Source organism: Oenanthe melanoleuca, chromosome 3 (genome assembly GCF_029582105.1).
Source record: "Oenanthe melanoleuca isolate GR-GAL-2019-014 chromosome 3, OMel1.0, whole genome shotgun sequence".
NCBI classification, from domain to species: Eukaryota; Metazoa; Chordata; class Aves; order Passeriformes; family Muscicapidae; genus Oenanthe; species Oenanthe melanoleuca.
In genome coordinates this window covers 57,100,501-57,127,813 of record NC_079336.1, presented here as the reverse complement: position 1 = coordinate 57,127,813, position 27,313 = coordinate 57,100,501, and the positions used below count along the sequence as shown (strand labels likewise).

Sequence of the window (27,313 nt, the reverse complement as noted above, 5' to 3'; positions counted from 1 at the left end):
ACTGGTTTAAAAAGTAGCTGAGCTTGATAACATTTCAACTTTCAGAAATTTTCAGTTATTTTGTCACAGAAAAGTCTCTTTCACAGGCAAGTCAGGAAAGCCTTAAGGAAATGGTTTTACCAGAGAAAGAACGAGATTACTACAGGCAGAATTTGCACAGCTTCTGGCAAAGGGAACCAAGGGTAAATGCAGTGCCCTCACCAGGACCCTACTGAAAACACATCAGGGATGCTGCTCTTTGCTACTGAATTACAAGACAAATCACGAAGAAATGTTGCACCCTGTTCAAAAGATTGAAAGAAAGTAAAAAATACCCCACCCAAATACATGCTAGTACAAGAGGACAATTTAATGACAGCATCTATCATTTGCTGAGAAATAACTCTGGAGATAAAAAGGACTGGAAAATGATCAGCATTTTATTTACACAGATCAGGAGGTATGTCACTCAAGTGATCTGTTCTTGTCAGGCAGTCTTTAATTAGAAAATTCCTAGAGAGAACTCATGGTTCCAGTAGGTGCTTATTAAAATCTCAAAACAAAAGAGGTTGGTAGAAAAGCCCAAGGAATGGACAGAGAACTCAGGTGACACTGAAAGGCAAGAGTCAGCTGCTGCTAGCATAGGGAGAGGCACTCAGGATGGGATGCTGGATTTTGAATGAAAAACTCTCAGTGCTGTTATTAGTGAGTATTTTTAGCATTAAAAAATCTAATTGGATATGTATAAATATTTTAAGCTTGTTTAAAAGACATTTTATGGTTTGCTTACAGTAATACTCCCAAGCTTAATGTAAAACTTGCTATAAAATATTCAGCAGCCTTTTTATAACTAGTCTTAAAAACAATTTAAAGTCTTAGTGTTTTATTTTTAATTGTTTTTAAGTCCATGTACTTTAGTCCTCAGATACAGGGAGCAGGGGTTTGCAATTCTAGTTGAAATTATATTCTGAGTTATTTTCAGACAGTTTGGTCAATTGTGTATGGGGAGCAGAGAAAGACATTTCCTTAGCTCTTAATTCCTCCAATTTCTGTGGTTTTTAAAATTTTAGCATTTATTTCCTTTTTAGAGATCAGGTTAAGGTCTGTGGTTAAAAGCATGACACAGTAAACATCATTTATATCTTTTACAGGGGATTTGGGGGTAGGACTGAATGTGCTAAAATACAACCTCATTCCAGCAGGCATTTTTAATTTCTATCATCTGTGATCAAGAACTGCATTGCACACTGATTTTGAAACATCTCTCAGATTCACTTAAAGCAATAACCATAACCAGTTTTATATGCATTAAAAAATACTGTAAATGTCACTAATCTGCAGCCTCTCTGCTTTGTAGCTGGTGTGGCTGGGACTGAACTTCTATTTGTTTATTGATACCTTCCACTGGTATGAAGATGCCAATGCTTACATTTATACACGGATTATGCTGGGGGTAAGTATGAGTTTGATTGTTAAAGGGCTGAACGGGAAGAATGTACTTGTAGTCTGATTTTATTTACATCCTTCATAAAACTTTAGATGCTTCAAAAGTAATTTTCACATAGAATAGTAGTATCTTAATGTAGTATTTTCTTTCTTTTGCCCTTTCTTTACCAAGCTTGTAATTTAATTTCTTTATGCTGTTATATGTACAGTCAACCTTGGCTTGGGCAAGAGCTTCTGCAACGTGCCTTAATTTTAACTGCATGCTAATCCTGTTACCAGTCTGTAGAAACCTTATTTCATTCTTAAGAGGAGCAAGCATTGTAAGTATAATTTCTCAAATAGCCATATTATCCTGTCTTTTTTATTTCTGTAGTTCAGCAGTATTGTCCATATCAAACATTTTCCAAGGAATTTTAATTTTTGATAGAGAAGTCTGTACACTATTGCCTAGTTATTACCATTTAAATTGTCAGTATTCATGACTGAAGAGAAACAAATGACTTGTTTAACACAGTGCTCTAAATGCAACACTGATTTTGGCAGCTGCTGCATAGCATGGTGTCATGAAGAGAAAAGTGAGAAGCTACAAAAAAGGGACATAATAATGCCACTTGGCCAAATGGAGAAAATTCTTATCCATCATGTGTATTCTCTGTAGCTGCAAAGTGAAAATTGGAGAAATAAAATGCTCAGACAGATAAAAATGTTCTGAGGATAATAATGAACATGTTTAAACACTTCTATCTGAGACCATTCTGGTCTTCATTTGTGGTAAATGCATTTTTGTAACAGAGGCATTCACATTAACCTTGGAATCATGCATAGGAAGTACTTAAGGCTTTAGTTCTATTAGCTATAACTTCAACTTGCATTGAATTATTATAGTCAGAGCTATCCCAATGCCACATGTTTGGGTAAAAATATCACTGATCACTTCTTGACTCCAGGAACAGGAATTTAGAAATGGTAAGATACAGATCTTTTATAGTAAGCTGGTTCTTATTTCAGTTCTGCCATTTTTTGTGTCTATGATTGTTAGGCTTAAATGTTAAGCAGTCTTTAGGCTGGGAGTCAACACTTATATAATTTTTTGAGTTCAGGGGTTGAACATTTACAAAAAAAAAAAAAAAAAAAAAAAAAAAAGAGAAAAAGTGTCCTGGCCTTCTGAATCAGTTTGTGAATTCACACAGAGTATATGTATGCCCACTTAGATGCTGAGTAAGAGCTCAGAGGACTGGAACTCTTCCCACAGATAGTGTTTTGCTCTTCTGGACAATATTCTGCTCTTGAGGAGCATGGCACAGAGCAATCTGAGTGCTCCAGCATGGCCAGCACCAGGCTGGATCCAGTGCCTCTCCAAGGAGGTGCTGTGTATTGACAGCCCACCCTGTGGTGCTCCAGATTTTTAAGGGACTTATTAGCTGGGAAATAACATGGATGCATGCCAGGTCATATGAGCAATCCAGACACCCACAGCACCACTCAGAGAGTGAATCCTGCCCATGATGCTGTCTGGGCTCCAGCAGAGCGTGTTAGTTTTGGCTTTGTGCAGGGGCACCCAGCTGGCTGTGAGCACACTGCTGCCAAGCCCTTCCAATAATGGAGCACGGCTCAGTAACACACCAGCATGCAGCCACCTGAGGTCTGGACAGCCCCACTCTCCTGGGCTGTGCAATTCCTGAAAGCAGAGACAATGTTTGCATTGCAGCTCTGCTATGCTAAGCTCACAAAGGGTTGGCCCAGCCTGGTGTCCTTACACCAGCAAAAGAGTTAATGTCAGCTCAGATAAACCACTCACAAATCACAGCTAAGAGCAGCAGAGCTTTATCAAACTCTTTTATGAGCCCCTACTTCGGATGAATAGCTTCAGAAACTCTAGAGTGCTGCTCAGGAAAGTTACCTGAGCCCTAAAACTAACCCAAAACTCCCACCGAATTCCTTCAGTATTCCATTTTCAAGTGTACTGAATTCTTCTCTCCAAAATGTGAGTTGTAAACACCAATAGGAATGATATAAAACAAGTTCTGCTTTTTCACCAAGTACTGTGGAGGAGCACTGAGGAGACAGCTTGACAAAAACATCACGTTTCACAAGATGGTCGCCTATGGAATAGCGTTAAATGCAAGTAAGCTTTTTTGGTTTTATTTTTCTCTTCTTTGCCTTTGAACTGTTTTGAATTTCACAGTGGTTCTGCCTAATGCTGAAATCCCCATCAGCTCTGAGATGTGATATTTTAGTGCAATCATTTGTTGACTGCAGCTTTAAATGTGTGTAGGAGTCCCATCTGATTAACCATTTGTAATGTTTTTTGCTTGAAAAGAGTTTGACTGTTAAGGAAATAAACTTTCAATCTGAATAGTAAACACTAGTTTCCACTTAGTTCATCTGGCCAATTTGTAAGCTCTTAAAATTTAGTGTAAATAACTTCCATTGAAACCCTGAGGGCAGATGTTTGGTGAGATGACAGCATTACTGTCTGATTCTGTAAGGAAATGATGTTTATGAGTGACACCACATCTGCCCACCAATACATCTTCACTAATTTTTCAACCAGGTAATAAATTTAATCTGAATTTGAGAGAGGCAGCTGTCTCAAAAACAATGGATTTCTAGATACTTATTTTTAGTAGGCGACTGATCCCAGAAGCTGGTGGCCCTCTTGAGGGAAAAACATCAACTTGAGATAAAAATGTATCTATTCTGTTGGTCCCAGTGACTTACTGATGTGTTTTTTCACCTGGCTGGGAAAAAGACATGGCATCTTCCTGTTTTCTAAGTAGTAAAAGGATCTGGAGAAAACTGGAGTTTGCAGGGATTCAGAGGACATGAGTGGAACAGGAGAGAGTTTGAGGAAAAAGGATGTACAGAGAGGAATGAACAAAAGCCAGAGTGAAGAAGGACATGAGTACACAGGTACACAGAGATGGAGAGGTATCTGAGAGACATAGAGATAGAGATAGAGATAGAGATAGATAGAGATAGAGATAGAGATAGAGATAGAGATAGAGATAGAGATAGAGATAGATAGAGATAGAGATAGAGATAGAGATAGAGATAGAGATAGAGATAGAGATAGAGATAGAGATAGAGATAGAGATAGAGATGATAGAGATAGAGATAGAGATAGATAGAGAGGATAGAGATAGAGATAGATAGAGAGGATAGAGATAGAGATAGAGATAGAGATAGAGATAGAGATAGAGATAGAGATAGAGATGATAGAGATAGAGATAGAGATAGAGATAGAGATAGAGATAGAGATAGAGATAGAGATAGAGATAGAGATAGAGATAGAGATAGATAGAGATAGAGATAGAGATAGAGATAGAGATAGAGATAGAGATAGAGATAGATAGAGATAGAGATAGAGATAGAGATAGATAGAGATAGAGATAGAGATGATAGAGATAGATAGAGATAATAGAGATAGAGATGATAGAGATAGAGATAGAGATAGAGATAGAGATAGAGATAGAGATAGAGATAGAGATAGAGATAGAGATAGAGATAGAGATAGAGATAGAGATAGAGATAGATAGAGATAGAGATGAGATAGAGATAGATAGAGATAGATAGAGATAGATAGAGATAGAGATAGAGATGAGATGATAGAGATAGAGATAGATAGAGATAGAGATAGAGATAGAGATAGAGATAGATAGGGATGGATGGATGGATGGATGGATAGATAGATAGATAGATAGATAGATAGATAGATAGATAGATAGATCTCTCAGAAAATGGGAAGGAGACAGAGGAATTAATCAGGGCTATTTGCAAGCATGAGCCATTGCAGGGTATCTGTTCTACCCCCAGGCTGTCAGGGTGGATTCTGGTCCCAGTATCTTTTTCAGTCTGTGTGAGGGAGCTGTTTTTGCGTGTACAGGCTGGTAATGTCCTCCTGCAGTGAGACAAGGATATGAAGTCAGGCTTGCCAACAGAACCAATAGCTAAAGTTTGTCTTCTGTATGTCATGCCAAAGAATTCCTAAGGGAAGGCTACTGGATGCAAACATTCATCTTACCCTGTATTATGATGAATTATTTATCTGTCACGTCCACTCATTCATCAGAGTTCAGCTTCACCACAGAACAGACTCCTATAGAGTGCAACATTGCTTCTTTAATTAATAAATCAACCCAGGAATATAAATTAATCAACTTTAATTGGTGTACAATAGGTCATGTTCTAAAAAGAAAGCAAAACTGCACAGTCAAACCTTTTATATTTTTAGTTTTTACATTAGTATTAAAATATTTTCCAGTGCATTAATGTGGACAGTTAGGGAAGTACAACTCTATCAGAAAAGTGATTACTTTAATGGTTTCACTAATTTCAAGGAAAAAGACACAGAAGTCAATGTGAAATGACAGAAAGCATATAATCATATAATTATAAAATCAGAAAGCAGATCATGTAATTCTCATTTAAATCACTCTCTAGAGAGAAATCAAGGGTTCGTTTTTTTGGTTGTTATTTAGGTTGGTTGATTCTTTTTTTGCTAAAATATAAAATGGAAAAATAGTTGATGAGATATTTGAGAAAGAAAACACAACACAGGGAAGTCTAATAAAAAAAAGCATGACAACCTATGAATTCCTGTTTCCTTAACAATCAAGTGAGAAACATTTATCACATCTGGCACTACATCGCTTTATAGTCAGACTTGCGTAAAGAATGGCCTGAAATTCAATTTTAAGTTCACAGGAAAATAAAATCTACAGAACACATTGTGACAGAAAAGCAACATTTCAGAGTGGTACCCACAAGTACACTGAATCCTTTTTAATAAAATCTAACAGTGTTAAAATGATGTGTAAATAGATGCCATTTTCATCTCAACTGACACATTATTTATCCTAGTACTACGTATATTGCCTTTTATTACACCAAAACAAAGTCAACTCCTATTAGTCTATTGCAATTTAGTAATTCTTAGCTAAATGGATGTTCACCCTTGTATGATCAATAGACTAAATGTGGCAGCAAGAAGTTAAACCAGTTTGGAGATTAGATCAGTAAGCTTAGCCTCACAATATAAAATTGTAAACTTCTTTGTTATTAAAGTAACATGTATTCCTCCTGGTTTGCCAGGTGGTGTTTTTCCAGCATATTTATTTAATGGTGTGCTAAAAATAGTCAGTGCAACATCAGTATTGTCTGGCTTCTAACAGGCAGCTAGCTGAGGTGTGCCTGGCCTTGGAAAAAGAAAGTACATCTGTACCTTTAATTTTTCATCAGCTCTAATACAAATTCAAGAGCAGGCTTTAATTGGTCAAGTCATAAAGGGATATAATTAGAGACTAGTGGAAGAGGGAAGTTGGAGGAAAGAGAGAGAGTAAACAATGCTATCTATAATCAAGGGCATCATTGAAAATTCAGTAAAGGGAATTCTGCTTAGTTTGGCTTCCTGCATTCTGCATGCCTGTCTGTGATAAGAGCTGTCTGGGAGTTATTCAGCCACTAATAAATCTTCCTTATAGACCTGTAACTCTGCTAGAATAAAATCAGAGTTTCATGCACTCTCAGTTTGATCAGTGCAAATAATTCTGTGCTTTGTAATGGAAAAGAGACTTTTCAGCTGAGACACAGTGGCATGAAACTTAAAGACACTACAAGAGATAGTAATAATGTTTTCTACAAAACCTACCTCTTACTGTACTGATTTTACCTTCTCAAAAAAGCACATTCATGCATTTTCTGAAGTGGGGAACACTGGGGGGATTTTTCTTTCTTCACTTTGATATGTTTGGCTTATCTTAAAAAAGGAACTACTTGAATTGTTTTGGTATTCACAGAAAGGTCATACAGACATTTTGCTTCATCAATCTTTGAATTATGATATTAATAAAGTTTAAGCAATTAGGGGAAATCAGGGGAAGGACAGCAAGGTTGTTTGGAGTTAGGCTGTTTGAAATGGTGGTTCCTGCTCCTTAAAAATTTCAGCAATGTGTTCTTTAAAAACATGCAAAGTGCATAAGGAAAGATGGTGATGCCATGTGTGCTTGGCTTCTGGCAAGCACTGAAAAATCTATAGCTAAAAATACCTGGAAACCTTTCCATTTTCAACCACTTTTTGGTAAACTATGTAAATGGCTTTGGTTGACCTGAGTCACATTTTTGTGTAAGTGATTAAGTTTTCAGAGAAGCAGATGCTTATCTTCAAAAGAAGTTTACCTGATACCTCAGGGTTGTACTTCCAGAAATTACAGAAAATCAAACTTCCATGAAATGTCTTTTTTTTTTTCCCCAGTCAGATTGTTTAAATCCAGTGCAAGTACTAGGAAGGAAACAATATTAAATTGAAGATTACAGACTTCCAGTTAAGATAAAAAATAGTTCAAGTCATGTTCTTCTTTGATGTTTATAACCATTCTTAGCACACGTGTGGTCAGCATTTTAATTTTTAAACAACCTGCACCTTGTTAGTCCACAAAGACATCATGAAGCTGAATTAGGGGCTCTGAATTACTATGAATGACACAAGACAGTGGGTGGCAAAAAGAACCCCAGCCTTAGTCAGGAGCAGAATTCTCCATGCCTGGGTTATCTGCCTGCAAAGTTGTTCTCTTTGCTGTGGGCAGAAAGGTCAGGATTTGACCCTTTGACTTTATCATGATAGGCTGGTTAATCAAAATGTTTTACTGCTAGCAGCAAGCTCCAATTTGATTATTATCCTGTACAGGCATGCAGAAAAAAGAGAGAGTGAAATCTTGTCCTCAGATAAACACACGAAATGTCTGTTTAGTTCAATGGGAGCTGTGCATGCTTCACTGAAGGCACAATTGGCTGAGTAAGAGTAGCTAAATTGACCATACTTTCAAGATAATTTAATTACATCTCTTTGTATTTAAGGATATGTACAGTAAACACCATGATCTAATAGCAACCCTTTTCCTCCCTCTCTCCTTCCAATAAAGCCTTTTATTTGATCTCAGAGGTGGACTAGATAGAACATCTCAGGGTCAAGTACAAATTAATGTATGTTAAGTGTTTCAGAGGTTCCAGATGTCATTAAAAACAACAAAAATCCTTCAGTCTTCATGAACTGTTATAAAAAAGAACTTTGTTTAAAGGATTGGGTGATTTATTCCATATGTTATGTTTGGACATGCAGAATGAGGAAAAAATTGAACCAAAAATTCTGACATGTAGTCCCTTCAACTTTGCCTCATGGTTAACTTAGATAAGTGGTGCAGAGGAAAGAACTACCAACAGTGGTAAGTTCAAATTTCAGAAATCTGCATACCAATTTTGGAATTGCTTAGTAAATTCTATATACTGCAGATGCAAAGACCTTCAGAAAATGCACTTTAGGGATGTAAAATATTCTAGTTAATGGCAACGTGTTCAGTGCCAGAATTTTTATTCTGCTACAACTATTATACATTAAATGAACCACACTGAAAATGGAATTAGATCTTTACTTTACTCTTACCATCCAGCTATAATTCATTTTTAGATTGCATCATTTTTTGCTAGCAGCACAAAGAAACCCATCAGAAGTATTAATCTAATAACCCTCCAGGCAATATATAAGATCATGGGAGACTCAGGTAAACCAACATATTCAGTACATCACAAGTTTAAATGTAATATTTTTCAATGTATCATTATGCTCTGTATGTTAACATCTACCACAGAATAGCTTGCAGAAAATGAAAACAACCAGCAACAACTGTCCTGTTCATCCTGGAAGTCTTCTCTATTTGTAATATCCTCTATATGAAAGCTGGAGAGAATGTCACCCAGAAGGGAAGGTGTGGTAGATCCCAAAGAAGAAGGTATGATGATGTTTCCATTGACAGAAACACAGGGAAACAGAACAATGTGCAGATGAAAAGATGGTGTCCTCTGATCTGCTGCAGAAACATCTTACTAGGCTAGGTTGCCAGAATCAGATCTCTTCTTCCAGGGGAAAGTTGCAATATGTACTCCTCATCAACTATAGTCTCAAGATCTTCTTAAGAAACTATATCCATTCAATCTATTTTTTTCTGTCCAAGTCTAGAAATACCCTGTTAGGAAATGTGGACCTCTGTCTGGAGAAAACTAGCACCTCATTTCACTCTCAACACCCAGCATTAACCAGATAGCATTAGGTATCCTGTCACTGCTTACATGACTAGAACTTGTGCAAATCATGTAGAATTTTGCACTTTGGGGAAATTATGAGATTTTCTACCTTTCTAAACAACAGAAATGTTATCATTTCATGCAAATATTTTATAGTCTGCAGTATCACTTTAAAAAAAAATCTATTGTTGTGAAAGTGAAAGAGAGAAAGTGCTTTTTGCTATGAACCCACATTCTAACCTCCACAATTAGTCAATGTCACAATTCTAAATGAGCAAAGATAATCCAAAACCTACAGCTGACAGACTGCAGCAGGCTCTGGTAAAACAGCACTATGGTCCTAACTGTGTGAAACTCTCTTGGTCCCTAGGCCATGGGGACAATTACATCACACCAGAGTTATAAAGAGCATCCTGTGGGTACAGAGGGCAAGAGGCCCAAGTTACAGTAATCACTGGTAGATGCCAAAATAAAACTGCTCAGTAGAAATCCACTTAGAGACTCATTGTGAGGGTTTTCCATCCTTTGAAAGTTTTCCTTCCTCTTTCCCTTAGCCCATACCAGACAATGTGCAGCATGTAACTCCACAACTTTCCAAAGACAGCAATCTGTTACCCCACACTCTTGTACCATGAGTGAGCTCTTTCAGATGTCAAAGAAATGAGGTCCTCATCAAGCAGTGACTTGATTCCCTTCCAGCTGGATCAGATAACATCCTCACCAGGCCAACACATCTGTTCTGAAAGAAGCCCCTTGTAGGAACAGTTCCCCCCTTCCTACTCAGCTCTTAAATGTGCTGTTACACATAAATACACAAACAGTGTTTATACATCAGTTGCACACTGGGGAACAGATTGCCACAGCCCTCACACAGCTGCCACCTAAACCAAGCAGCTCAAGGCTTCTTGGGCTCTTGGGTTTGGACAGTCTAAATCCACACATCTCATCTGCTGCTTGTGGTCCAGTGTCAGCTTCCTTCCAGTGTCCCAGCACTGCCGGGGTGCTGGAGCACACTCTCACAGGCTCCAGGAAGCATCTCTCACCTGGTGCAAGGTTGTTTCCCATGCACACCTAACCCAAAACACCACTGCAGGACATGCCAGGACACTGAGCCCATACCTCTGGTGCTCACAGCCATACACACCTCCTCATAAAATACCAACCTTTGGCTGAAAGTGCTTACACTGCTTGATCCCGTTATCCCATTTGTTGAAAGGTTATTTTAGAGTCTCATTCCTTTGATGGCTTGAATATGTCTTCTAATTTCCAGGCTCATTTTATCTCTCTGCAGTTCATGCCCATTTGGATTCAGCCTCCATCCTGCTGAAGCTATTCCAGATTGTATAAATAATTTATTATTCATTGGGCCAAAGATTCGGGAGAAATGAAAGGTTGATTTTGCAGTTTGGGTGCTCAGGATATTAATTTGGGATGCCTATGTCAATAAATATTGAATTATTTTTATTAAGGCTTCATCAGAAGACAGCTCAAAAGAGAAGAACCAGTCAACCCAGTGACTAGGACACGTGATTTGGTTTTAAGCCTTACTTTAAATTTAATGTAACAAGGATTTTAAAACAGGTCTTTCATCTCTCAGTGAATATCTAAGCATGAGGCAATGAGGTGAAGCAGGTGTCAAGGAGTGGCAGGGGGAGTCCCTATGCTAACATTACATTTTGAATGAAGTGCATCTTGACAATCAACCAACCACAGCACATCTACTGCTCTAGAAGGATCACCTCAGAAGTACAGGGTGAAAATAGCCTCTCTCCTGCTTGGACACATGGGATAACCTGCTGTTAGGGGGAAGGTTTTACCTTCTTGCACGGGCTGCTTTAGCCATTTCCATGGCCAGCATCCTACTTTAGCTCACGTTCCCATGGACACAGCTGTGCCCAGGTGCTGAAGAGGAGCTGGACTCCAGCATGTACAGTGAGGGAGCCCACTAAGTGGACAGGCACAAAAAAGATCAACAATACTTGTGCATTTAATCTTGTGTTCACATCTATGATTAAACAGTGACTCGTATTGTAAGACGTTGCTTTTATCCACATAGTCACAAATTTTAAAAGGGGAGAAAAAGGCAAAAAGAGGAAAGGAGGAGAGGAGAGGAGAGGAGAGGAGAGGAGAGGAGAGGAGAGGAGAGGAGAGGAGAGGAGAGGAGAGGAGAGGAGAGGAGAGGAGAGGAGAGGAGAGGAGAGGAGAGGAGAGGAGAGGAGAGGAGAGGAGAGGAGAGGAGAGGAGAGGAGAGGAGAGGAGAGGAGAGGAGAGGAGAGGAGAGGAGAGGAGAGGAGAGGAGAGGAGAGGAGAGGAGAGGAGAGGAGAATTGTTTTGAGAATACTGTTCATGGAAGAAGATCATATTTGGTTTACTACAAAACTGCCTTTTGGAAAGGTATTTTAAATGGTCAGGGACAGAAACAGATAATCACTGAGATTATAACAGGAAGCTAATTAGAAAAACTAGAAATAGCTGTGCTGTAAACATACAATTATCTTTCATTGTCATTTTTTCATCCTTTGGCATTTAATATCTTGCATTAATTACAACTTTCATATAATGGATTTGAGAATCTCTCATATTGAAAAATGAAACTCTGCACCTAGCTTGATTACAACTTTATCTATGTTAGCCAATAATAAAACAAAATCCTTCCTTTTCCACTCTTGAAATTATACTCTTTCCACCCAAGAAAATAATTACAGGGAAGTTCTTACTTCAATCTAAGGTATTTTTCTCAACTGACCATTTCATATACCTTTTGGGAGAAGGCCAGAAGTGGAGGCAATATATGATAGTCAGGACAAATCAGATCTAACACTGCAATTTGCTCGTCTCCCACTAAATCATAGCTCCTGTGGCTTCCCCAGGCTTCACCTGCATAAAGTAATGCTGCAGCTATTTGTTAATAGGGGACAGATTTTGAAAGCATCTCTAGTGCAAGTTGTGAACTTGTCCCTGCCTAAACCAGTCAACAGTGTCCTGTGTATCAAGGGTAAACCATAGCACACCCTAGTATATTAATTAAAAATAGGAGTTTTAATCAGTTTACCTAATTTTGAACAACTTAAATTCAGAGCATGCACTTTTATATTAAATCTCAAGAGGTCCTCCTTTGATGACTTTGGAGACTGCAGGGCACTTGACTGCAAACCTGGGAGCTGACCCTGGAGCTGTTCCTGTCCTCTCCACTGTGAAGCAGTCGCTTCATATTAGACATGCAGTTGATAAAATTCTCTTTTTATTGTCAGCTTAATCCATGCAAAACTCTCAATTTATGCCTGAGCTTTTCAAACAGTTCACAGTGTGCATAATGAGGTTCCTTCTGCACTGTGGGCACATACAAGAGTGCCTGTAATTTCACACCACTCTTTCCTCCTGCAGCCATCCATATTGTTGCCCACTCCATCAACATCGAGCGGTATCATTCCAGCCAGGCAAAAGAAGCTGGGGGGCTAAGGAATAAACTTTCTGGTCTTGGCAAGAGCCCAAATGAGAGCTACTTGAACCCAATCAGGACCTATGAAACAGTAAGATGTCACATTTTAGGTTTCCTCCTCTGAAAAGTTTTCCTCTGTGGATTCTCTTGTCGGTAAAACTGCATTTCAAAGCCTTTTAACCAGAGCGAGAAGGTGCTGCCAAAGGTTAACCTCAATTTCAGCTGAAAACACTTACTCAGAGCTGCAATTTTCAGGTTACTAAGCTCAAAGAAATGTCTATAGTATTTTAATTAGTTTGTCAGGAGACAGCTGGTGGGGGGAGGATAAGGAGTGTTGTGAAGAGCAGGCAATTAAATAAACCTGCAAAGAATTTTAAAAAACCCCAAAACTAAACTATCAATACATGGAACAAACACAAGTTCTTTTCAGAAAGAAAAATAACTGAAATAACACTTCACAATAACTCTTTGGCATTTACTATTTGTCTCTCCCCATGGTGGTGCAGCACCTTCTCAATCTGGAGGCTGATTCTGCCTTGTTATGTGTTGAGTGTGGCTGCTCAGGGAAGAGCACTTGCAAAACCACCCAGAGGGTTACTAGAGCACGTTCAAAACCACTCAGAGGATTACTAGAGCACCTTCAAAACCACCCAGAGGGTATCTGCACACAGGAAGCAGTGCAGGGGGAAGCTAGAGGTGCAGTGTGCTCTTCAGAGCCCAGCAGAGCTTTAGAATCCTCAACCCATAAATGGTTATGCTTGTTTTGGGGGAAAAAGTGACTCTGCCTCCTGTCCACTTTCTTGGATAACCCACAACAGCATTATAAGCTCTCCCTTATAATATTCATAACATAAAGCTGAGCATACAGAGGATGCTGCAAAAGTTAAGCAACATATATTCCGTTATAGCACACATCACATTTATGCTTTATGTTTCCTTGTGTATCCTGTTTCATAGTTACATATTCCAGGATTGAAGTGGCCCCAGTGAGAATCCCATGCATATTGTTCTGTTCTTTAGAAAATGCCCCCACAGTCAGCATGAAATAAGGATGGGGTCTCTTTTGAGCAGTGATGTGCTCCACTTAAACAAGAAACAAGAAACTGAGTGAGAAGATGGCTGGACAGCCATTAATAGGATTCAACAGTGCTTATAAGCTGTGAGGCTTGTCCTGCTTTTCCTCAGTTCATTTCCAGTTTAGATAGCATGGGGTTTTTCATCTTTCCAAATCAACAAGTAAACAATTTCAAATTCGAAGAAAATCAAGGAAATGGATGCAATCAGTAGTATGAATGCCAAAGTCTCCATGTCAGTGGTGACAGAGCAGTCAGGTTTATCAGAACAGGACAGCAAGCCATGGGCTCAGCTTCCCAGTCTTTGAGGACACCCAGTGACCATTTCCATTGCATGCCTGTGAGGTGCTCCCCAGGAGCAGAACAAAGCTCCCAGCTCTGAGCAGGAGCTTACCATCTTTCAGTAAGCATTACCTTTCAATTTACAGTCTAGATTTTACTCTAACCTCTAATATTTATATTTCTTTTATCAGTCACTTGTGTCTCAGTAGCTAAACTCAGTATTAATAAATTATGAAGGGAAGCAAACAAAATTCAGAGAATTCAGAGAAGAAAGTTCTGAGATCAACAATTCAGGCTTTCTTTTCAATTTCATCCTATTGCCATTGAAGCAATGTACTAAGTGTCTTTCACATTTTGCCTTTTTTCATCTCAACATCCAAACTAGCCACTGTAGTGGAAATGTTCAAAATATCACCTAGATCAATCCTGTTAATATGTAATAGGATCTGAACACACTCTTCAAAGGTACCAATTTGAAAATGTACTGTGGCTGTCAAGAGTGAACATTTGAAAGAATGATTTTACTGTAAAAAGTGACTATAAAAATGGCATTGTGGAATTTAATCCTCCTTTAACCTTCAGGATTTCCATATCAAATGAGTGCACTTTACAAATACAATAGAGGGTTGTTTTTTTCCCTCCTAGTGTATTAAGCTGTAGAACCTAGTCAGGATCCAGAAGATGTGCTGAGCTCCTTCATTCCTGTGCATCAGCACTGGGAAAACAGATATACATGCTTTGTAGGCCAAATGGGACTTCATTTACACTCTGTTGGCATATTCAGCTTGATTCTCATCCTGTGTGTGAGATTTTTACTGCTGTTCTTCACGATTTGCCCTTTATAACAGCAATCAACATCTGACAGTTGTGTTCAAAATATATCTTCACTCTCACTTCAGTCTATTTTGGTGGGTTTAGACAGATTTACCAGACCTGTGCTGGCATCTGTGAGTCATGAACAAGAAGGAGCATGTTCCAGCCCAGCATATTAATGTTTCATCATTGACAAGTATACAAATGTTAATATAAATATGTATTTTAAAAATAAATCAAAGCATTATGCAGTTTATTTCCAGATAAATGTAAGGAACAGGTAAGCAAGATATGTTTTTTAGGTAAATGAGAGTATGCCATCTTTGTGTACCATTTCAGGGCTGCTACAGCCCCACAAACTTTGAAGTAAAGTAAGCACAGAAGAGTTCCACACCTCTACTGTTGAAGGTGTCTGAGCACCTCACTTTATCACCCTCACATAAATAAGCTGGTTTCCAGTGCTGTTTTCTTTACCAGACTTCTAGGTTTAATCTTCTAATTTCTCTAATAATTTTTCTTTATTTGTGACACATATTCATTAAGTGTGTGAGTAAGCAAAATCGATAAAAGTATGAACAAGGCTGCCTATTTTCTTCCTTTCAATTCCTGAAGCCAGTGGCAGCAAAAATTTAAATATCTGTTTGGAATAAGCCTGAGTAGAAATGGAGCAGAGGGATGTCTTTTAATGCTGTTCTGTGGTAAAATGAAGGATTTCCTTGCCTCCATGTCTTGTTCTGGTTTTGTTCCTGTGCTGAAGATTTGGCTTCACATGCAATAGCAGCAACAGTAATAACTATAAAAGTAATAGAAATAGTAATAAAAATAACAGTTACAACAACAATAGCTACTACTACTACTAAAAATAATGTATTTTTATTCTAGAACACAACAGGACAAGTACTAACCACAATAGCTGGAATAACTGGAGTTGTGATAACTGTGGCTTTAATTCTGATCATGACTTCATCCACTGAGCTCATCAGAAGGTCATGCTATGAGGTTTTCTGGTACACCCATCACCTCTTTGTGGTTTTCTTCACTGGTTTAATAATCCATGGTATGGGGTAAGTGTTTGTGTAAACAGTATATGTACACAGTTTGAGATGAAACACCATCCAGATCTACAATCCTGTGCTTTTCTACTAACAAACTGCTGGGATATTTGATGAGATTACAAAATGAAAACATTCTGAAATTAAAATACATCACTTTTCTGAGGAATGAAAGCGTCCTTCAGTTTATTCAGCCACTCATCTACCATTACAACCTGTACCTTATCAATGAATGAACTTCCATGCTTGGAAACTGGGGACATCACAGATCAGGAATCAAAACTTTGTGGGTTCAAATTAGTAAGGGATAGACCTTACACTCATAGCTCTTGTAAGGCATTTTGCAAGAGACCTTGTAGAAGCTTGAGGAGTTTTCAGCATGTCATCTACCCTATGGAAGGTGTCTCTGTGGCCATTCTTCTCTGACTCCATAAATGTAAAGTTATTTTGACCTTCCTCTACAAGGACCAGAACCCCAAATTTCCTCACCATACAGACACACTAAGTAGCAGTGCTAGGTACTGTACTACAAGCCAGGCTTAAATGTCTACAGTAACAAAAATCTCAGGCTTATGCTAGCCCAGTCAGTGGCTTTTATGGGCAGAGATGGCTGCCTGGTTGCTGTTTGTCTCCCCATTTCTCAGCATAAGAGAAAGGTCAGTCCTCTTAGTAGAGGACTGGAGTTCTTACAGTGAGGGACAGATGTGTGGGACCTTCCTTGAGAAGCTCAGGGACTGATAAATCCTCTGACAATGCAGAGTGAGAGCAGACATTTCCATCTTCTATTTCCAACTCCATTGGCATCATCTGCTTCTCCCTTGTGAGCTATCCTCCACTTCCTTTTCTCATTTCTGTGTGATAGCATTCATGTTAATCTGCATTCACATTTCAATTCAGAATGTGCAGTTTTGAGGCAAATCTCATGGTTTTCCTCACCCCCTGAGCTTGGCTCATACCATGGTACAATCCCTGGTACAAACCCAGTGTTTGGGGTGAAAGTACACTGACAGAACACCTTGCTGTGTTCCAAGAGCTAACAAGTGATCCATTCAGAGCACCAAGCCAGACCCAGTCCTAAGCCCCAGGTAGCCCTCAGTCATGTCCTGTGAGAGACCCTCAACAAAGATTGCTTTGCAACACAGATTTTTTTGTGCTGGCTAGCTTATGTGCACATGGCTGCAAGCTGTAGTTAATCTTTTCAGATCTGGGGACAGTCATTTGGTGTTCACAGAACCACAGAATTGTTTATGTTGGAAAGAACATTAGTGACCACCTAGTTCCAATCTCGCTGCCATGGGAAGGGACACTTCCCTCTAGACCAGGTTGCTAAAAACCCTATCAGCCTGTCCTTGTGATCATAGTACACTTTTTATGTGTATCTCATAAAATATTCAGATACTATTTCCCACCACTAATGTACAGATCAGGATTCTTTGACAGAGTGGAATTTCCTAGCCCACAGCAGTGTGTGCAGGTGCCTGTTCTCTGGAGGTGCCTGGATGGGGTCATCATGAGGCAGGAAACAGGCCAGTACAATGGTTTGTGGTGTGATACTTTTCCCACCTCTTTCCTTGTGGTTTGAGAGTTGCCACATCCAGTTTGGCTCTGGGTGTTCCTGAAGCTGGCCCAATTAATTAGTCCCATTTTACAGAGGCAGAGCTGCAAGCAAATGCTATAAACCTGGCCTGATTAAAGTGCCCCCTCCTCTCCCTCTCTGGCAAAACTTTCAGAATCTAACTTCAAACAAATATTATGAACACTTTAAAAACCTTTGGCTTTGTAAGCTGCCTGTGTCTTGCCAGCTGAGCAGCACTGCTCAGCCAGAGACTGCCCCAGAACAGTTATCACTACCCTTCAATGAGCACTCTGCTTGCTCCAGGCTGGGAGTGCACTGCCACAGAGCTTCCTCCTGCCCCAGCACCTCCCTGCCATACCCTGCTAATGAAAAAGACTCCAACACCAAGGGTTCATCCACCTCCCACTTCTTTCTCCTTCCCAGGTGGCTGAACAAACCTCACTCAAAACTAACTCCTTTTCTTTTTGTCTGAACTTAGCCAACCTAAGCATGGAAGGGACAATTCAGAAACAATATGAAACAAACAGGGTTTCCCCATAAAAATCTTTCTTCTCTGCCCATAATCAACACCAGGTGAAACCCATTTAAACTGAACAGTCAGGATTGATATATTTTTTAAAATTCACATCATTAACATTCTCAGAAGTAAGGAAGCTAGAATTTAGCATGTTTAGAAAGTACACATCTAATTACACTCCTCCAACTATATCCATAGCTTTTAAAAATACATTTAGAAAGCAGTAAAGGAATAAGAAGGTCTGTCACTATTAAATTTTATTACTTTACTAAACACTAGCAGATGCTCAAATACAGAGGAGGTCAGAGAGCCTACTCCAAAGAACTTGGAAATCAAATTTTGTCACATACAGTAAAATGTATATTTTCTATGCAAGGGCTCTCTCCATTTCAGCTGCACTGATGGATACCAATACTACAGCACACTTCTCACCTTCAGTCAAAAATTCACTGCAAAACTAAAGGAGAGGTAATTTGAACAGGTTTGAAATGGCCAGTTCTCAAACTTTCATCTATCTCAGAACTGGCACTCGATTACCACTGCAAAATCTAGAGAGACTCAGAACCTTGGGAAGAAGCACATCATTGATGAATGTTTTTGTTTTAAGTCAGCTCGTGCGAGGTCAGACACCCCAGAGCCTGCTGCTTCACAATGTCACCTACTGTAAAGATCACTACTGGGAATGGGAGAACGTCACTCAGTGCCCCTTGCCACAGTTTGCTGGCAACAAACCTGCGGTAGGAGCGATGTCTGTCTTCTGATTGTAACTTACTGCCTTTTCTTGGGAGGCCAAATGTCTCAGGGAGCAGGGGGCTGGAATGTATGCCAGTGCCTGGCACTTAGTGCCATGTTCAGAGAGTAGTTTCACATTCCTGTTCCATGACCTGTCCCTGTGCATTGAGACACTGATCCCAATCTCCTCTGTAATCAGTACAGACACGTGTAGGTGAAGGGTATTGTATACAATTTTGGTGTCATTAACAGCAACTTTTATTTCTGGAAGTTACAGAACACTAACTAACAATCTCTTTGAAGGGTATGTATATCAAAATTGTACACTCTCTGATTTGCTGTGTACATTTATTTTGAATAATTCAGTATCACCAATATCCTTGATGTGCTCATTGCACAAAGATAGCCTGCAAGTGAAAACCTTATGGGGGTAGAGATACAGAAAATACAATAGAACTGTAAAGCTAGGGATGCAAATTAATATTATTATCTTAACTAATAGTGCTTTAGAATGGATAATTTAAATACCAAGGGAGAATAAAGTGCAGAGAAAATAATGTCCTTGCTTTGGGGCACACACTTCATACTGTCCAGTCTTGATGTCTTAAGTTAGGTAAAAAGGAGAGAATTTGAAACAATCAGTTATGAAAAGGAAAGGCAAAAGGCAGAAAAAATATCCCATGGAAGGGTGATTTTGCTAGAACAAGATTGCAAATCCACAGGGGGTAATTAAGTAGCAGACTTGTACAGTATGTCAGATGTCTTGCATACAAACAAAATCATTTAACATTTTCAGCTCAAGATTTAGGTTGCTCATATGCAAGTTTCTGTTGTTTCTTCCAAAAAGAAAAAAAACATACCAAAGAAAATCCTAAAGTAAAGGAGAAAAATTAGCATTCAGTGTCTGGTAGCTCTTTTAATGGCTGACATAGATTTTTCTTAAACTAAACTATTGTTAGCCACTATCCAACCTGCATATTAATGAGAAAATGAATGCTTCTCTAAAAATTTCAGCTACAATGTCACCATAAAAATCAATACACGGCTATGCACCATGAATACAGACACAAACTTGCTTCCACCAGCATGTCTTGACATTCATTATCATAAAACTAACTGGAAAGAATTTCCACTTCTCCGTGTTAAGCCTATTTTGTCTCACTTTCCTGCCTACCCAGGGCCATACTTGTAAAGTCACATTACTTTAAATGAATTGTGATAATACCATATGGCATATAGATCATCTATATGAACAGTGCCTTGCTGGATGTGTGATGTGCTGTGGTGTGACACCTGCTAGACTCCACAGACAAACAGCACAGACTCGCTCAGAGGCTGAGAAGCCATGGTTTGTGCAGGACTGGCAGGGGTGGTGGAGCTGGGACAGCCTTGTGCACAGCTGGACACTGTGAAGGGACCAGAGGGCACACCACACTGGCCATGGCTCCTGGGAGGCTGCCAGGACAGAGCCCCTCTCTCAGCCACACCACACCTGCTCCCTTGCTCCATATTCCAGCAGGTGGGATGCAGCCCAGCCTGGCTCCTACTGAGGATGATGGAGCACCTCCCTTGCACCCGAGGCATCTGGACTTTTGTCCTCACAGCCTTGCCTGAGCCACACTGCCCCATCTCAGCTCATTCTCATTACAGGAGGAAACACTGCTTGGGCAACAATACTGATGCCCTGATCAGCCAGCCAGGAGCCATGTAGCTCAGGAGCCCAGCTCTCCTGGTGGATACCCCATTGTCCCAGCCCAGCCAAGAGATATTTTGGATTGAATGCTCCATTGCACTGGAGTGATGGCACATTTAAAATCCCAGCTGAGCTCTCTCACAGGGTAGCCTGCAACCTTATCATTCCTGTCACATGCTTTTATTTACAGGTAGCACAAGTGGAAGGGAGGAAAAACAGATCTCATCATTATTGTGCCTTGATATATGCAAATGTATTCAAGACATGAGATTACCCACTGAGCAGAGACACCTGTAGTATTTAGGGACAACGGATGCATTGAGTTTCTGCTTTAGCTGAGAATCTTCTGGCTTATGCTGGCTTCTTCCCATTATTAAATTGTGCTCTTTTTTTTTCTTTTTTTTTTTTTTTGATTTTCAAGACTTAACCTTAGGAAATTGCCACTCTATCTTCTTAGCACTTTCTAAGGAAACCACATAATTTTATGGCTAGCTTCTCATAAAAGATTCTTTATAATGCCTGTTACCCAGCTTGCAGAGCAAAGTCAATGTTTCAGCAAGTAAAGTTACTCTTTGGCGATTTTAAAAGCCACATGATTGTGTAGTATTCAGTTTGCTAGAATGAGATGTTCAATTAACAATAGTGGGAGCAAAACAGTATCTCTTCCTCGGGGAAAAACAAACCGAATTCTTTTTAAATCCTGAAGATTCAATTATACCTAATTATCTTAGCTATCAGTGCAACTCAGTGAAATGATCAGCTCGTATACTTGAATAGCCAAATATCTCTGATTGTTACAGTGATCAGTACACATGATTAGTAAGTACAAGCACAGCATCTGCTGTACTTAAAGTATGACCAACTCAGTATCTCAGATTAAAAAAAAAAACAAAACAAAAACCAAACACATATATTGATAAAGAGTTGACTAATGGATTAAATGTAAATGTATCCCATTTCTCTAATTGAATATTTGGGACTTAATGTTTTCTCGTGCACCATCAGAAAACTCACAGCTGACAATAACAGCTACTCCTACCTGACTGCTTTGAAATGGGAAAAAAAAGAGTAAGGCTATGAGTAATATTATGTAACTATATGTTATATATATGTATATCTATACAGCTTCAGGTCCAATGACATCTTAATGTAACAACATCCAAATAGATTAATTCTTTGCCTTTTAATAAGAAAAGATTTTAAAGGACTCTTCTTGGCCAGAGTACAGATAGATATTAGTACTGCTTTTGGAGTGTGTTTATGAGGGAGTCCCATATGTCTATTCCACAAGAAAGCCAGAACAGCTACACCAGCAACACAAATACTCTCGTGGGAAAGACAAACCAAAAATCACAGAAAATCAAGTAATTTAATTTTAGGCTATCTGCTGATTTAAACCAGAAAAGCAAAGTATTTTTGTAGACATTCAAATAAACGTTGCTTTTTAATATGGAATTTTCTACAGGCTTGGAAGTGGGTTTTAAGTCCCTTGGTGCTGTACATGTGTGAAAGAATTGTTAGGCTTTGGAGATTTCGACAGGAAGTCATTGTTACTAAGGTACGTAACATAGCTTGCATATCTGGAAAAAAAACATTATGTCAATGACTTTTTTATTGTTTTTAGGTAACTTCTCTATATTAGGAACCTCATTTTTCACTCCTAGCTTCAGCAACTTTTCAATCATTACCCTGTTTTCAGCCAAGTATTGATTTTATGCTTTGCATTTATTCCAATAGCAAATCCATAAGAATATTCCATATGGGACCAAACTTGATTAATGAAGTACCAGATTTTACACCACCATAACACAAACATCTGTTTGTGGTCTCTCTTTTTAATGAACTAAAAACATGTTCCACTGCGGTTAACACCAGATACTACCTTGACTTCAGTAGCAGCACACGTTTTTTATTTTAAAATCTGGAGGCTTCCAAGGAGATGAAGGGTTATATGATCACTTAGCATATATAGTCGAGGCTTCACTAATACCACTGTAACAACTTCTCCCAGCTGTGTGCCAAGGGGCTATTTAGGTCACATCAGAATAGCTTGAGGATGTTGCTATTGAAGCAGCTGAGCCCACTTGTATCAAGCCAGGGATCAGGAGCAGGTGTATCTCGTGCAAGGGGAACAGATATTGGATAAGTCCTGCTGCTGATTTCACAGAGTGGCTGTGATCTGAGAATCTCAGTATATTACATGGGACATACAAACTGCTGCTTAACTGAGACTTCCTTGCCATAAAAATGTATTAGAATTGAGCTCACTGTGCTTTTTTCCTTGTAATCCCAGAGTCAGCAGCGCTACATGAGAGTAAAACTATGAATTAAGGAATTATTCTAATCAATTAAGAAATACTTTTGCACAGGTTATACCAAGAAAATTGACAAACTGTTGAATTACAGCCTTTGGGCAACAACACTGCAACACATAGGTTAGGACATCTGTTACCTAATGAAAACAAATATTTGCCCTTCTGAATGGAGATAAAAATAGTCCCTTTATCATTCTACAGGTGGTGACACACTCCTCTGGAGTCCTTGAGCTCCACATGAAGAAACATGGCTTTAAAATGGGAGCTGGCCAGTATATATTTCTGCAGTGCCCATCTGTCTCCCAGCTGGAGTGGCACCCTTTCACCCTCACCTCAGCTCCCGAGGAGGATTACTTCAGCATCCACGTGCGGGTGGTCGGGGACTGGACTGCAGCCCTTTTCAAGGCCTTTGGAGCAGAGGAAAAAGCTTTCAAGGAACTGTGGATGCTACCCAGGTTTGAACAAGAGATTATATATTTTAAAATGTTATTTCTACATTTTAAAATAAATGTTAACGTTTTAACTTTAATTAACTTTGCGTATGTTTTTATGATACATTATTAGATTGTAGTTCCGTATTCAAAAATACAACATTATGCTAAAATATACCACAAACAAATAGCCAGAACTGGGGCCAGAAGCTACCAAGAAGATGTCATGACTAACCCAAGATTTAAAGTCCATATCAATATCCTTACCTCTTGCTACCATCTTGATCTCTAACACTTATATCTACACCTAAAGATATCTATTTTGGAAGATGGTGTTTTAATAAATGACACTGGAAGATATCTGCTAGATTTGTGCCTTTATGCTTATGCTCTGATGGTACCCATCATTTACCATCCAAAATTCCAGTTTTCCCCTTTCAGTTACTTAGATATTTTGTGGTCCCTGAAACATCTGCCTAAACCTTACTTCTTTCTGACAGTCTCCTTCAACCTCATCACTATTTCCCAAACCCCACTCCATTTTATAAAAGTTGTGTTCAAATTATGTATTTTTGGCATCTTAACACAAGCAAAAAGTTGATTTTCTGTTGTTCCAAGTTAGTAGGGGATCCTCTGAAGTCAAAGGAGCCATCCTGAATCACTCCAGCCAAGGATCCAGCTCTATACAGAATAGATTCAAATCACATAGCTCTACTCCTGCACAGCCTGCAGGAATAGGGGAAATTTTCAGCAAAGAGCTCAGCATAGGATCATTTAAATTCTGGTGGAGTTTGTAGGGCCTGGGACTGGAGGGACTGATTTCTCCCTGGAAAGCTCATAGACACCACTGAGCTGCAGAGGCTTATTAGAGGGTGGCTGCAGACAGGAAAGTCTGGTCCAGTCCTTGCATTGTATCAGTTAATAAGAATTAGAAATGAAATCAGTGCCTTTGTTAAAAGCAACTGGAATGAGAAGTATGCCATTTCAGCAGAACTGGAGCAAAAATTGTTCAAAGTGATTGACAGCAAGTATAAAAAACGAGGAAGAGAAAAAGTTATCAAATGTTGCTTGCTACAATGCAGGGTTGAAATTAACAGTGCTGTAATATATAAACACTTCTCTTTTTAATCTTGTTAGAATGCCTAATGACATCCTTCAGTTTCTTGCTTGAAGTATACTAAAAAGAATATTTGAACAGTTAAACTAGCAATAAAGCAAAAACCAGGTCTTTTTCACAGTTTCAATATCTAGAGTTATATACCAAATTGGTGACTATATTAAAAAATAACATATAGCAGAAACTGCAGAAGACAGAAGACATAGCAACTGAATAATAAGGTAGGATTAAGAATAAAATAAGTGGTTTTGAAATACTTAAAGAGGATTACAATAAAATGCACACACACACACACACACACACATATATATATATATATATATATATATAGGTAGCAAAGACAGTTGTGATTTCTGACAAATTTGGGAGCTAAAACTATAGAATAGACTATTCATGTGAAAATAATCAAGTTCCATGTTATGTCTCTTCAGGATTTTGGCTGACTTAATTGCTGGTTTAATACATTGCCCCAAAATCTAACTGCTTTTACAGTCAGGAATACTATGCAATCATCATGGTGATCAGCAAACGTTTAAATTCTAAATATAATCATAAAATCTGTTAATGATATGTTAATGATTTCAAAACCAAACATTTTTCCTGCCTTCCCCATAAATCTAATTTCTTTTCTAAAGAAATGGATAGGAAGAATATGGACAATCCAAATCACAGTGAGAGAGTCCATAGCCCTATTTTCTACTTTTCTTTGGCAAATGCAGCTGTAATAATTTTTTTTGTCTCTTTGTTTACTCTCTGCCTACCTTCACCCACTCTAGCTAGATCAAATGAATGAGTTGCACAGCTGTTTCTCCTTCTCCTCTTTCTCCTGCCTGCTTCTCTGAGGTTTTGTATGTGGCTAAGCTGTATAGCTGTGGCCGAGTAAGGCATTCAAACCAATGATGGGATCTCTGTCACCTGAGGATTTAGGAGCACAACTGACAAGACAAATCTCTTCAAGGGATGATTCAGAAATAATTGAACATGTCTTATAGCACCACAACAGACTAGAGAATCCTTGAAATTTCTTCCAGATCGATTTTTTCTCAATCTACTGACAACAATGAGAATTGCTTCCAGCCCCACATCGATCTACATAGAAAGCTTATCTGAAAGCTGTTCTTAGGCACTATACATACATACCACAAATTAACCATACCTTGAAGGAAGTTTTGAGTGCTCAAAAAACACTGGGCAGGATAATAATTTAAATAACTGCACATATTTAAATAAAAAATTCTTTATGTCTAGGGTCATATTTCCAGAAGTTATGCTGGAGTAGCTGTTTTGTTTGCTACCTCACTTTTGAATTTTTAAAATAGAAGGGAAAATGTTTGCGGACTTTTTAAGAAATAACAATAAGGTTTGAGAGGTCTTGTGCCCCTATATTTGTGTGTAGCATTGTTTGGGGGTTCCTCTTTATTTTCCTGTTAAAGCACTTCATTTCAATTATGTGTGCCTATTTGTTTGTACTATTTAAGGATAAATTTTAAGGATGATTCATGCAATAAAGAGTACAAAACTACAGAAAATCTAAAAAGAAGAATTTTTTTTTTACCTAAGGACAGGGTGTTGGTGAAACCATATTCTGAGCATGTATGCTGTATAAAGACAGGGCTGGAAAGAGCATTACAAAGTACTGTGTGTATTTACATTTCATGTTGCTAAAGGAATGAATCCGATTATTCAGTAATCTTTTCCATCTCTAATTTTGACCAAAATTAATTTCTTGGCATCAGCAACAGTGATTACAGGAGGTAGTAATACCAACAAGCATTTCTCCTTACACATTTTGCCTTTACATCAGACACTAAATACAGTATTATGCCAAAAATGCATTCCTGAAATACTGCTTTTTCAGAAAGAGCTGAGAAAATAGTAGTTCCCTTGCATATGATGACTTTTTCTTGCCTTCTCTTTTAATACTTTAACTCAAATACAGAACTTCTAAAAATTATTAATATAATCTGTTCCTCTTTACTTTGATATGTACAATATAACAAATAAAGCTCTAAAACAGGATGCTTTTCAGTAATTCATAATTAAATATGCAAATTCCACAGCTAAATTTGGACAGGCAATTATATGACTAATCACATTTCAGAAAGCCAGAAAATTGCAATTGCATGCTTAAATAGATGGCCAGGCCCCAAATCCACATGGGTGCTCTTGTTCTCTCATTTCAGAAAAGACAGTTGCTTTTCTATTAAATGGCACCCACTGAAAATTAAATGTATTTGTACCGGCAATTTATGTGCCATCTTAGACACTTCTTTTCTCTTTTATTTTAACAGAAACTCAGTTTTGACAATGTGTAGCCCAACAAATGTTAACCTTTCTGTCACTTTATGTGTTGTTGACTCTTGACTGAATGTCTTGTTGCTGTAGACTGGCTGTGGATGGACCATATGGATCTGCAACCACAGACATCTTCCACTACCGAGTCAGTGTGTGCATTGCAGCAGGAATTGGAGTCACACCATTTGCTTCTATTTTAAAATCCATTTGGTATAAATGCTGCAACCCTAACACAGTACTGGCACTGCAGAAGGTAGGTGGGAAAGTTTATTGCTTCATTAAAAGTTCCACAAGTGAGCCTACTTAGCCTGGGGAGAGAGGCAATTCCAAGCTAGAGGCTCACATGAGTGCTTTAACTTACTCTGAGAAGCAGTCACTCCCTCTTCTGCTGCCTTAGGAGCTGCTGTGGGGTGAAGTCTCCTGAACTCACTGTCATTCCCTGAGAAAGAAGGGAGCCCTTGCTGCAGTGCTTTTAGA

General features: G+C 38.7%; 1 protein-coding gene across 1 annotated transcript in view; it reads left to right on the top strand.

Moving 5' to 3' along the window:
- Positions 1-639: 639 nt before the first annotated feature.
- NOX3 (NADPH oxidase 3) overlaps positions 640-27,313 on the top strand; it is a 39,144-nt gene continuing 12,470 nt past the window's right edge. The window contains exons 1-10 of the mRNA XM_056487688.1: positions 640-684; positions 1,337-1,432; positions 1,635-1,745; positions 3,466-3,550; positions 12,886-13,031; positions 15,991-16,172; positions 18,861-18,990; positions 22,144-22,236; positions 23,195-23,448; positions 26,927-27,089. Of these exons, the coding sequence (XP_056343663.1) occupies positions 640-684; positions 1,337-1,432; positions 1,635-1,745; positions 3,466-3,550; positions 12,886-13,031; positions 15,991-16,172; positions 18,861-18,990; positions 22,144-22,236; positions 23,195-23,448; positions 26,927-27,089 (1,305 nt within the window). The remainder of the gene's footprint in view (positions 685-1,336; positions 1,433-1,634; positions 1,746-3,465; positions 3,551-12,885; positions 13,032-15,990; positions 16,173-18,860; positions 18,991-22,143; positions 22,237-23,194; positions 23,449-26,926; positions 27,090-27,313) is intronic.